Source organism: Mesoplodon mirus (assembly GCF_964341445.2).
Source record: "Mesoplodon mirus genome assembly, chromosome: 5".
Classification (NCBI taxonomy): Eukaryota; Metazoa; Chordata; class Mammalia; order Artiodactyla; family Ziphiidae; genus Mesoplodon; species Mesoplodon mirus.
In genome coordinates this window covers 66,046,216-66,059,743 of record NC_138980.1, presented here as the reverse complement: position 1 = coordinate 66,059,743, position 13,528 = coordinate 66,046,216, and the positions used below count along the sequence as shown (strand labels likewise).

Here is a 13,528-nt window from a genome sequence, read left to right as displayed (position 1 = left end):
CCGGACACACAGGCTCTGCGGCCATGGCTCGCGGGCCCAGCCGCTGCGCGGCACGTGGGATCCTCCGGGACAGGGGCACGAACCCGTGTCCCCCGCACCGGCAGGCGGACTCTCAACCACTGCGCCACCAGGGAAGCCCAGTAGCACTATTTATAATAGCCAAGACATGGAAGCAACCTAAATGTCCATCAACAGATGAATGGATAAGAAGATGTAGCGTACACACACACACACACACACACACTGGAATATTATGCAGCCATAAAAAAGAATGAAATAATGCCTTTTGCAGCAACATGGATGGACTTAGAGTTTATCATATTAAGCGAAGTAAGTCAGACAGAAAAAGACAAATATATGATATCATTTATTTGTGGAATGTAAAAAGATGATACAAATGAACTTATTTACAAAACAGAAATAGAGTCAAAGACTTATGGCTACCAAAGGGGAATGGGGGAGGGAGGGATAACTTAAGAGTTTGGGATTAACATATACACACTACTATATATAAAATTGGTAAACAACAAGGACCTACTGTTTAGCACAGGTAACTATACTCAATATCTTGTAATTACCTATAATGGAAAAGAAACTGAAAGAGTATATATACATATACACACACACACACAAACACACACACACACACACACACACACATATGTATAACAATCACTTTGCTGTACACTGGAAACTAACAGAATATTGTAAATTAACTATAGTTCAAGAAAAAATAATTTTTAAAAAGTTGAGGGATAAATTATACTATGTGGAAGTAAAGTTTAAAATAAGGCTAGGCATCAGAAATATGGATTTGACCAACTTAAATCTTAGAAATAAATACCATCTCATCTCAAATTAATTAAATAAATAAATAAATAAATAGTAACCTGTGAGGTGATGGACATTAACTAACCTTATTATAATAATCATTTCATAATAAACACATATATAAAATAACATTGTACACCTTAAACATGCACAATATTATTTGTCAGTTATATCTCAATAAAGCTGGGGAAGAAAAAAGAAAGAAATACCATGAAACGAATTTAAAGACTACAAAGAAACCACGATATAAAAACAAAAACACAGTTAAGGAAAAGATTTTACACACACACATCACTGATTTTACATACACACACACACATATACACACATAATTTGGATTCTATTTTTTTGTTCTAAATTGTATTCTAGAATATTGCTCTTCTGACTGAAAACAAACATCTAGACCATCAGATCCCTGAGAACAGAAACCAGACCATTAATATCTGAATACCCAGAGCTCAATATAGTATACTGTAAATGGTGTGAATTCAATAAATATTTTTATTTAGGTAAATAATTTAATGATAGACCACTCAAATTTCTTTAAACACAATATTTCCAGTTACTATATTTTTGTCTGAGTACAGATCTGAAGTGGTACAAATTGTATCTAAATATTGAACCATGAATTAAGCAAAAAGAGTGGAAAACAATTCTTCTGACTTAGGTTTCAATTCCTTACTCCCACTCTTGCTTGCCTCAAATGATTCCTATTGAAGATATTTAGGTAAACCTTTAATGGACAACATGTGAAAAGGTCCGTTGACTATAGGGCTAATTGAGACGAGCTCATGGGTACTGAGCAGGGGGCCTTCAGACTTTGAAAGGTCCACTTCCTGCAGAAGCCATTCTTGTTCTCTTTTCTGCTTTAATCCAGACCTGCTTGAATGAAGCCCCACTAAGTAGCTACTGACCACTTACGTACGTAATATATAACTTAAATGTATAAATAACTTAGAAGTAAAGTAGAAAAAATGGTTTTCTTTTAAAGAAAAAGCAAATGGAAGACCAGCCATCGCTCTGGAGCACACCAGGGATGACACTGAGCATCCCCTCCCCAAATGTCTGCCCCAACCCCCATTTGTCAACATCCATCACCCTGACCCTCTTGCCTCTGGCAATATGGCTAGACTTACCTCAGAGGCTTCATATATAGAAAAAAGCTGAAGGAAACTGGTGACTCCATACCAGGTGTACATCCCGCCAGCAGTGATTGACACACATGCTATGGACGATCATTAACACTGGGAGCCTGCCTGTTTTCAGCTTTTCAGGCTGCTTAAGAACACTTATTGAGAGAGACTCTGCTGGTCTTGGATCATCATGGAATGATGAGGCTTACTTTAGTAAGAATGACCCTCTTACATTATAGGGCCAAAGAACAGATGCACAAGTGTGTAGGGATCAGATGAACTGTTTTTTTGTTTTTGGTTTTTGTCAGTGCCTATATACATACATATGGTATAGTTTAATAAAGTTGCTTTTCTTATGTTTCATTGCTTTGTAAAGTCACATCATATATACAGTCATCAATAAAACTCACAGATGGCCAGTACAAAATTTACAAGTTTCCAACACTGTAAAAAAATGACAAGGAGTTATCAGCCCTCAGGTAAACTTCAGGATGGGTCAGCCCTAACATTAATCACTGTGGACTGCAAGCACTAAGTTCTGTCTAGTTCTGTTTGAGAGCAGAGGACTTCATCCACTGGTAACGTCACCTGATCACCATCAGGGAACAAAAAGTTCTCATGGCTTTGGCACTCTCTGTTCCCTGGAAGGGTTTCTGACTGGTGGAGGCAGAGAGGACAGTGAACGATCCAGAGGGGATCAACAACCCCTAAATGGGCCAATAGTACATCCTGGAATCCTACCCAGGCCAGGACCCTGAGACTGGAAGCTAAGAACTGTTGTCAACTACATGGGTCTTCATCCAAGCACAGAAGCACAGCCCCATCCCTCACCCCTTCCTCAGTCTAAAGTAGAGCAGAGGGGAAGCTCTTGGGGAGAGGAGAGGAAGGAAATTTGGTACAAAGGCCAGGCTACTTCCCAGAGGCCTAATGCTCTAGGCCACACCTAACTAAGAGTGTGGAATATGATCCCACTTTGAAGATGAATAGCACTATTTTAAGAGTAGAACATCTTGGGAAAATCCAGGATGCCTACTCTGAAACTTTAACTCGAGACTGTGGAAGACACATCAGTATGCAGGTATATTCTCCTCTTAAAAATCTAGATGAGAGAGACCACCCTGGTGGTCCAGTGACTAAGGCTCCACGCTCCCAGTGCAGGGAGCCCAGGTTGGAACCCTGGCCAGGGAACTAGATCCCGCATGCCACGACTAAAAAAAGATTCTGCATGCTGCAACTAAAGATCCTGCATGCCGCAACTAAGACCCGGTGCAGCCAAATGAATAAATAAATATTTTTTTTAAATCTAGATGAGAAAAAATATGAAATCTTGCCATTTGCGACAACATGGAGGGACCTTGAGGGTATTATGCTAAGTGAAGTAAGTCAGACAGAGAAAGATAAATACTATAGGATTTCACTCATATCTGGAATATGAAAAACTATAACAAACAAAACCCCTAATAAATGAACAAACCAAAACCAAATAAAACAAACATGTCATTACAGAGAACAGAGTAGTGGTTATCAGAGGGGGTAGGTAAAGGAGGGAAACAAAGTGGATAAAGGGGATCCACTGTATGGTGATAGATGAAAAATAAATTTTTGGTGGTGAGCACATTGTAGGGTATACAGACATAGAAATACAATGCCATAAATCAAGATTACCTCAATAAAAAATAAAATAAATCATTGTAGATGAAAAAAATGTAGATGGATATTTTCGTTTTTCAAGCCCCAAGAACTTTTAAAAAACTTTAATTGGCTAATATAGTGCACATGTTAAGCAGACTTTTAAAGAGACCCTACATCTTGAGTGGGTTAAGTAATCATTTATAACCATCTTGAAACATGTTTAACTCTGTTTTTCTGGTGACATGAGGTTAAACATGGAAACCAAACTGTGTTTCACTCACAACATATAAGCAAACAAGCTGCATGTACATGGGTAGATTTATGCAAAAGCCCGCTGATACAACTACATTTAGCTTTTCAGATTAGGTACATACGGCCACCCACTCGCCCTGTATTATCTCACCAAACACAAGAGCAGCAACTTTTCCATTTCAATACAAGTATGGGCAGAAATTATATGATGTAAAATAGAGGTTCTTCCATAAAGCTTAAGATTTAGCATATAAGCAGGGAAGACAAAAGCAAAGTTCCCATGAAGTCAAAAATAATACCACACTGGTCCAGTGCTCCATCAAACTCTGAGTTAAATTATAGTCCTCAAAGGCATGTACTTGGATCCAGATTCACCAAGACACTTCAGCATGCTTCAAACTGGCTCATCATCATCTTCCTGCTGTATTCATAAGTCAAAAATAGTGCTGCATTGGCAGGGAACGCTCGAATCAAAGTAGCTTGCAGACCAGAATATAAAGCCGCTGCTCCTTCGTTTTTCACAACACTTAAAAGAGTTCTGATAAATCCTGCCTGTTTTCCAGACATGGAAAGAACCTGAATTCTGGATTTGATACAATCCACTGGGTATATGACAAGCCAAAGGCAAATTCCAGAAATGCCACCGCTTAACATCAAGGGGACAGGGCCTAGTTCATCTTTTGATCCATCCGAGGCAAAAAACGATCGGCTCAGTTCATAGCCACCGAAGAAGAAGAAATAGCCTGGTACTACTTGAAATAGAGTGCTCGTGAGTCCGTGGTAGAAGCCCAAGGGGCCATCCTTTCTAAGGATACTCTTCACGACGGACCAAACTGTATTTTGGCTTTTTGCTATCCTCCCTGACATCTCCAGTTCGTGCATGGTCTGCAGCCGGCACTTCACGAGCTCAGTGGGGCACAGGGCCAGCGCGGCAAACGCAGAGGCGACGGAACCAGCGGCCGCAGTCTGCAGATCATTCAGCTTCGCCTGCTTGTCCAATCCAACCACTTTCCTCACGAACTGTTGGCAGAAGCCGTAGCACATGAAGAGGACTGAGTTCTCGGCGACGTAGGCCATCAGCGCGGGGCCGGTCCCTTTGTAGAAGCCCCGCAAGCCCACCTGGGAGTACGTCTTCAGGCCACAGTCGGCGAGGCCCTTGTACAGGCCAGGGAACGTCTGCATCTTCACTTTCATTGTGTCGAAGGGCTGCCCGGTCAGGACGCATGCTGTGCCCCCAAGGGCCCCCGCGGTGAGGTCGATGGCGGCTTGGATGGCAGGATTGGATTTCATGTTCGCCCACTCTTCTGCAGGTCTCCGAGGAAGGGAACTCTCTGGAGCTTAGGAGGGCGTCCCGTGTCCAGCCGCCTGCTCTTGGCGCTCTCTCCGGGGCGGGAGAAGCCGCTTAACGCCAGACTAGGCCGCGGGCCGCCCTCCCCACGCACTGAAATAACCCCCGGCCCGCGGGCCCGCGCGCGCCTCTCCTGGCGCCCTGCGGCCGCCGCGTCTGGGCCCTAAACCCGCCAGCCGCCCGCCCGCTCGATCCGCGCCGCCCGGCAGTCCCAGCGCCCGCGGGCCCCGGGGCAGACTAGAGAAACACTTCTAATGAATCTCAATACAGCAGTAGAAAGCTGTCCCATAAATTCCTGCGATTACGGCCAGAAACTCCACGCGCTGCTGCGGCGGAGTCAGACTTGCCTTCCTGTTCGGCCAGAGACCCCCACCTCCCGGCAAAACAAAATGGGAGGTGCTTGATCGCGCCTGGGGTCAAAGGGTCAAAGGGTCAATCTACAGAGACCAAGGTTTAAAATAGGGAAAACGAACAAACACTTTGGGGGGTTTACCTGACAATCGGTGGCTCCTTCGGATCAGAAAACCCTTAATCGTCTCCGGAGAAGAATGGCGGCTCCACAAAGGTGCCGGCCGCCGCGCCTCTCCAGGTGTAGCTCTTTGCTCGCCGGGGGAGGCCTGAGGCGGGCACATCCCCTATTTCGTGGTAACATCGCCGACGATCCTGGCCTGAAGCCCTGCGAGCTGGTGGGACGCAGGGCCCTCGTTATTTCTAGAGGTAAGTCAAGGCCTTGTACAATCGCATTGGAAAACATTTATATACAGCTAAAAAACTTGACATAAAAGACCTGTGTGGTTCCAGCGCTCCGTGCGTGCTAAGCCTCGGGGTTCTTGCTGAGGAGCCATGCAGCTTTATGCAGCAGGAGTTCTGGATATAACTGACTACAGGCCTAGTAGGCAAGATGCAGTTTGGGGCATCAGTGAGGGTACCGCTGTCAGGACACACTTATCCTCCCATATGTTTATAATCCCAGCGTTGGAACGAATTCTCTTAAAGTTTACATTTTAAGCCCTAGGCGGTATTTTACTTTGGGGGTAAAAACAAAATGGTGGAGGGGGCAGAAAGTATGCTAAAATGATTCTTTCATTTAGAAAGCTTTCCTTGTCTGATTCTTTGGATATCAGTTAATATTTAAAAGTGAGGCACCTAAAAGCAGATTGTGCATGGATACTGTTTGTCAACAGGTAGACTTCATTGTAGTAAACAGTGACTTGGCCTTTTCTTTGGAGAGTGCCCAAATGTATCTGGATTTCCTTTCTCTGGTACCGTATGGTTTCTTCAGAGAATAATCTTCCAGTCTTGACTGTGTGTGTGTCTGTGTGTGTTTGCGGGGGAGGGGGGCTGCGGGTGGTGTTTACCTTGGGTACTGATTTAATGACACCAAGTGGGGGAAGAGGGTTGACAGCCTGCAGTCAGAAAACAGACTTTCACACAATTCCCTTGTTCAATGCTATGGACCCCCAGGCTCCATCTGTGTCTTCTTTGGTTCAATTTACCCAGAAAATAAACTTTCTGTCTGTGGGATGGGTAAGGAAAAGTCATCTGGCTTGAGTGAGATAGGGCTCCTGGACATCCAACAGCTCTGAGCACAGATTTTATCTTTTTTTTTTTTTTTTGTCTGTGCCACATGGCATGCAGGATCTTAGTTCCCAGACCAAGGGTGGAATCTGTGCCCCCTGCAGTGGAAGCCCAGAGTCCTAACCACTGGACTGCCAGGGAAGTCCCTGAACACAGACATTAACGAATCCTGTTTCTAGCCTCACACCTTCCCTCTTCTTTGGAAACTGCCTGCAAAAACTGAGCCTCAGTGTCTACTTCAAGTGTGTTTGTTTCTCCTTGGTATACCTCCTTGCAGACATTTAGCATGTAACTTTCTGTGATCTCTGAATTAATTTATCGTTTCTTCATCTGCTTTGGCCTTCTGAAAACACTGACATCTCTCATCCACTGTTGTCTCATCTCCTATTTTCCTTGTCCTTGGGGGTTACTATGTTATATTAGCAGGCTATTTGACAGAGAAGATTCATGAGAACAATGTGCCATTTTAAACTAGAAAAAAAAATTTTTTTAATTTAAATTTTTAAAATTTCATATCACATTTGATGTTTTTTCAAAATAAATTTTATTTATATATTTATTTTTGGCTGCATGGGGTCTTTGTTGCTGCGCTCGGGCTTTCTCTAGTTGCGGCAAGCGGGGGCTACTCTTCGTTGCAGTGCACGGGCTTCTCATTGCGCTGGCTTCTGTTGTTGCAGAGCATGGGCTCTAGATGCACGGGCTTCAGTAGTTCTGGCACGCAGGCTCAGTAGTTGTGGCTCACGGGCTCTAGAGAACAGGCTCAGTAGTTGTGGCACATGGGCTTAGTTGCTCCACAGCATGTGGGATCTTCCCGGACCAGGGCTCAAACCTGTGTCCCCTGCACTGGCAAGTGCATTAACCACTGCACCACCAGGGAAGTCCCTCACATTTGAGGGTTTTTAAAAAATGTTTTGGTTTTTTAAAACTGTCAATTAATTACCTATGGTTCATTGTTTATTTTTTAAAAGCACATACCGAGTTTTTACAAACACAAGAGATGCAGGATACTACAATAAATCATCAACTGCTTTTGCATTAAATTCATATATGTATATGTTTTGGAGAAACCAAGTTAGTAATCAGTGCCAGGGATCATGAGGGCATTAATAGGGAAATGGTCTGTAATTTCATTGAATTATCAGACATAGTTGTGCAATAATACACAGATCTCAAGTTCCATGAAATATATTTAAACAGCTGGACTTGGAGCACATGTACTCCCATGCATACATGGAAAATAATGGCAAAGGAACTTCCAAATTTTCAGTGAAGACCACCACCCTTAACAAGATGCACATCACATGTTCCCTAGCACTCAGATTGAGTAGCCAGATAGGATTACCAGAGAAAGTAAGGTTTGAGCTGAGGGCTGAGGAACAAAAAGCTAGCCATGAGAATATCTGGAGACTGTTCCAGGAAAAGGGAAATGTAAGTGTAATATAAGTAAAGCTCTGTAGTGTGAAAGAGCTGGGCATTTGAAATACAGAAAGGCGGCCAATATACCTGCTGTGTGGTGAGCAGTCTTCCTAGTCTGTGTTTTCACACAATTCTTACCAGGTAATAAAAGTTTAAGCAGAGGTTCAAGACAGTCCTTCAGAGACATGATTGGTCACAATTTGTCCACATTTTTTGTCTCAAACATTTGATCTACAAATTCAAAATGTCAGGCTTTATGACATTTAGATGTGAACATAAAGATCCCATTTACCTATAGAAATAATGCAAAACAGAGACCACACTGACATGCTTATTGCAGCATTCTGTGTAATAGCAAATTTAAAATGGAACGTAAGTGACCGGCAATAGGGGAGTGAATTAAGAATTTGTAAAATTTCTGCATTGCTTAAGATTTTCAGTGAGTTTTTTTTTTTTTTTTTTTTTTTTTTGCGGTACGCAGGCCTCTCACTGTTGTGGCCTCTCCCATTGCAGAGCACAGGCTCCGGATGCGCAGGCTCAGCGGCCATGGCTCACGGGCCCAGCCGCTCTGTGGCATGTGGGATCCTCCCAGACCGGGGCACGAACCCGCGTCCCCTGCATCGGCAGGTGGACTGTCAACCACCGTGCCACCAGGGAAGCCCTCTTATAATATTTTAAAACACTAATTTAAAAAATTCAACTTCCATTCATGAACTCAGAAATATTGAAAACCGTAGCCCAACTATACATCCCACTCATCAGGCAAGGGAGCTGTGAGAAAAGTGAGTCTTTTTTGGTAACTCTGGATTTACATGAAGAGAAATGGATCCCAATCTTCTTAAGTTTTTCTCTTTTGAAGTTTACGTAACAGATAATTACTCTTCATTATGGAGATTTTAATATTTATGGAAAACTACGCTGTAAATGAATCAAATAAAAAAGCTACAGTAGTAAACTGACTCAGTTTGCTTATGCTGCAGATGTATTTGAAGCAAACTTTGTTTCTGCTGTAATTTATAAACTTAGAATGATTCTTTAATTTGAAATCAGTCAACCCCATTTAAAGCAGCTGTTTCTTTATATACTTTTCTACCATTTCAATCAGTCTTTAATTCAAATTTTTAATCCCTGTATGTTCAGACCCTAGTAAATAGGCAATAATAGTTTGCTTTTATTCTAGGAATTGTTCTAAGTCCTTATATGTATCAACTCAATAGCCAACAACTCAAGGGCCCTGAGGTAGGTAATATTATCACCTCCATTTTAGAGATGAGGAAACTGAAGCCAACAGATTAATTTACTTGCCCAAGATCAATCTCAACTAGGTCACTGAACTAGGATACAAACCCAGGCACCACATCTCCTGACCTTGTGATTTTAATCTCTTTACTCTTCTTTAGTAAGTTTACAGTGACTAACAAGGCAAAGTACCTAATCTCAGTGAATTTACAGCCTAGGGAGGACATGAGCAACACGTAACTTAGACTTTGGTATGATAGATGCATGGTAGTATTTATCCCAATAGACTATTATAGAGAAAGAGTAGTAATTAAACTCCTTGAAAAAAATGTAAATAAGCTCAGGATTAAAAACAGTGAGAGAATGTGGTGAGATCAGGCTGAAAAAAAAGAATTTAGGATAGTTTAGGAACGTTCTGTATCTCCTGACCTCCAAATGGAGCAGGTGGATTGGAAACATAATGCAAAGATGACATTTCCCCACTTCTTTGCCTCTGCTCTTCCTCTTTTTCTTAAATTCTAACATAGCTGCTTCTTTTCCTACAAAACAGAATCCAATTGGTCAGTCATTAAACCCCATAAAGAAACCACTTCAGAAGAGGATCTGATACCCACTACCCCTAAAAGAGCAAGACACATCATAAGGTGAAAATTACTTGCTTTTATTTATTGTTAAAACAACTTTATGAAATGATTTGCAATGCAAAATGTGGAAAACTGCTTTGAATAACTGGGAAAATAGCTACAGCATGGGAAAACATATGTAAACAAACTTCACTGCCACCAAACTAGAATCTACTAATTTATCTCAGATGGCATCACAGAGTAGCAATGGCAGCTTCTGGTAAACGGAGAAACAGCAGCAAAGTCCTGCAGTGAAGCTGTGATTAATTACCAAACTGAACTGTTCACTCCACTAATCCTACAACTTCCCTACATTTATCTGTCTATACATTCCTACTTACTACAGGACAAACACCCACCAAAGTGGTTCCAAAAAACAAATGAGACAGAAATTCACAATTATAAAACAAATCCAATAGAAGGCAGTGGAGGAAACTGGGAACTACTGCAAAGTTTTACTATCTAGTCCAGGTGATGAAAACAAAGTTTTTCTTTCAAGGCTGACCACTGTCAGGAATGAAATTAAGTATCAAAACTCTCCTCACTTCTCTAGGAGTGATTCTAGCTCTTCTTGCAAAGAGCTGAGCTGCTCCTTTTCTCGGTCTTCCTTTTGTTTCAGTTCATCCAGCACAGCCTGAAATCTGTTCTTGAGAGCCAGGTTCTCCACTTTCATGATGAGATCCTCCTGTCGCTTTGCCCTGTCCTGGGTCTCTTGGAGCTTGCCTTTCATGTTATCAATCTGTTTCTGAATTCCCATAACCAGCTGATTAGTTCCCTCGTTTTCTTGGTGGTGTTCATCTGACTCATTTAGCTTGTGCTGTAGCTGCCTTTCCAGATCTTCCTCAGTGTCAATGATGTTTATATCTTCTTCATCTTGATGCTGTGTCTCATCTTCATCTTCACTGCTGCTGCTGAGGTCATTGAATATCTCCCGAAGCTCATCATGTTCTAATGAGTCATGGCCCTGCCTGTGGCCAGACATTCCTGGGGAAGAGATATCAAGGCCTTGACTTTCTGCTTCTTTTGTTTCATCTTCAGCAATTATTTCCCAACGGGTACTGACAGCTTCAGCATCTGTGCTCAGCAACCGCTTTACTTCTTTTTCCACATCTGGAGACTCAATATACTTCTTCTTTGCTGTCTTACGGAACCTTCTCTTTCTGACATTTTTTAGAGGCAGAGTAATTCCATGGTTCCATATAAACTTTTTCTCTTTGTCCTTATCCTTTTTCTTGCTTGCTTTGGGATCAGCAGTGGCAACTGGTTCCTCAACAGGAGGATAGAGATCACCATCAGCTGTACAGACAAGCATCTGAGAGATATCAGCTGTCTTGTAAAAGGTTTTTTTATCAATGGTTTTCAAACTTTCCATAACACATGGCAGATCTACCAATTTTGACGCCAATGGGACCTGGTCCACTCTGACAATTCCATGACGCCCATCAGGGTGTAACTCAATTGTCAGTCTGTCCTTCAGGTTGACATGACCAGACTGTATCGCCCGCCTCACAGTAGAGGCATACTCCGGAGGTAGGCGTAAGATAAACTGGCTCTCTAGTTCGTGAGGAGCATCATCTTTGCTCTTACTCATCTTTATTTCTTTGTGACTCACTTTTTCTCTAATAACCACTTGTTGCACTAAAAAATTTCAGCTATTTCAACAGAAAGACCAGTTCTTTATAAATTGACGTCTTTAATTACAAAGAGTTCTAGGTAGAACAGCAACTAAGCGTCTATTCGGAATTAAGTCCCAAGTCTTTCTAAATATGCTGTGACAATACCAGTCGTTAATGACGCATTGCCTTACTCAGGTCCATTTAAATCTGTTAGCTGCAATGCCAAGTTCCAACCTCTAGATAGAGGTTGTCCTGCCGCTGCAGGACAACGCAGGGAAAGCAAATGGCGGCTCCTACGGAATGATTTTCGGCACAGGAAGTAAGGCTCAACAGATACTCCCAATCCACAAACTCTCCCGGAACAAAGATACGCAAAAAGCGGGGCGTAGTGAGCTCTCTTCGCCTCGGGTACTTACTATCCAGTGACGGTTATAAGTTCAGTTTCTCCGGACAGGCGCGAGCGGGAAACGAAGCCACTCAGAGAAAGGCGGCCGGGAGCCGAGAGTCTCCTTCCGAATTCCTTTGTTCTTCCCGGCACTTGGCAAAGCGATCCGCTGATTATCGGTGAAACGGCTGAGGACGGGCAACGCGAAATCTCGCCAAGAACCGCAGCTCCGAACGCCAGATTCTGCAACTCCGCAGCTGAGGCGGCCTCCGTCCGTTACAGCAGACCTAGCCGACAAAAAACAGCTGCGTCACCACGCGAGACCGGCAGCTGCTGTGAGTCGCAACACGCCTCGGGCGGAAGTGCGATCTGCCCCAGCGCGCGCAGGCGCAACGCGCGATTACGCTTTCCGGCGTCTTGTCGTCTCGCGAGAACTTGGCCTTAAAGGGATGAAGACTGTTTCGCAAAGAGCTGTTGGTTTAAAAGTATTTGGAGAAAACGGGGGCTTCCCTGGTGGCGCAGTGGTTGCGAGTCCGCCTGCCGATGCAGGGGACACGGGTTCGTGCCCCGGTCCGGAAAAATCCCACATGCCGCGGAGCGGCGGGCCCGTGAGCCATGGCCTCTGAGCCTGCGCATCCGGAGCCTATGCTCTGCAATGGGAGAGGCCACGACAGCGAGAGGCCCGCTTACCGCCAAAAAAAAAAAAAAGAGGAAACGGTTCTAAGAAGGACATAGATCCTCCCGCGCGCCTCCGCTAAGCCAGGGCTTTTACCGCATCTCTGTGGGGCCGGATACCTGCTAGGCTTCCGGGTGATTGCGGGAGATAGGGAGTCTGTGCGGAAATGGTGTTTGTTTCTGAAAATATCTCGGCATCTCCACAGCCTATATTCAATCTGGAGCCGATAAAAGAATGTATAACTAACCATACCGTGGATTTTAAAGTACCCAAATCAGTGGAGTGAGGAAGTGTAGACCACTATAATGCTAAGTCTGTGTTTGTTGATTATGAAGATGGCCGTAGGGGGCCCATGACTCGGTCTGTTTCTGTTTTGAAGACCCCCTGAGGAAACAAGGGTGACTCCTCTTTTTTAATTTAATATTATTTTTTTTTATACAGCAGGTTCTTATTAGTCATCCATTTTATACATATTAGTGTATACATGTCAATCCCAATTTCCCAGTTCATCCCCGCCCCTTACCCGCCTTGGTGTCCATACGTTTGTTCTCTGCATCTGTGTCTCAATTTCTGCCCTGCAAACCGGTTCATCTGTACCATTTTTCTAGGTTCCACATATATGCGTTAATATACGATATTTGTTTTTCTCTTTCTGACTTCATTCTGTGTGAGTCTCTAGATCTATCCACGTCTCTACAGATGACCCAGTTTCGTTCCTTTTTATGGCTGAGTAGTGATTCCTCTTTTTAATGTGTTTGACGTAGATATAAATGTAAACAGAAGGGAGTGTTCTTCTGGA

At 43.3% G+C, this 13,528-nt stretch overlaps 2 protein-coding genes across 2 annotated transcripts; both read right to left on the bottom strand.

Moving 5' to 3' along the window:
- Positions 1-4,232: 4,232 nt before the first annotated feature.
- LOC309804755 (mitochondrial ornithine transporter 2-like) lies at positions 4,233-5,138 on the bottom strand (the record flags this gene model as incomplete). The annotated part of the gene is made up of 1 exon (XM_082622312.1): positions 4,233-5,138. The coding sequence occupies one exon, from the start codon at positions 5,136-5,138 to the stop codon at positions 4,233-4,235; it is 906 nt and encodes a 301-aa protein (XP_082478438.1).
- A 4,916-nt stretch (positions 5,139-10,054) lies between these two features.
- Positions 10,055-12,399, bottom strand: LOC309804752 (transcription initiation factor TFIID subunit 7-like). Its single transcript, XM_082622309.1, has one exon. It carries the CDS (start codon positions 11,641-11,643, stop codon positions 10,594-10,596), a length of 1,050 nt encoding a protein of 349 aa, XP_082478435.1. The 5' UTR covers positions 11,644-12,399; the 3' UTR covers positions 10,055-10,593.
- Between the last annotated feature and the right edge of the window lie 1,129 nt (positions 12,400-13,528).

Bases quoted from the DNA above. Each gene is read 5' to 3' on its own strand.
- LOC309804752 (XM_082622309.1), bottom strand. From the start codon at position 11,643: ATGAGTAAGAGCAAAGATGATGCTCCTCACGAACTAGAGAGCCAGTTT.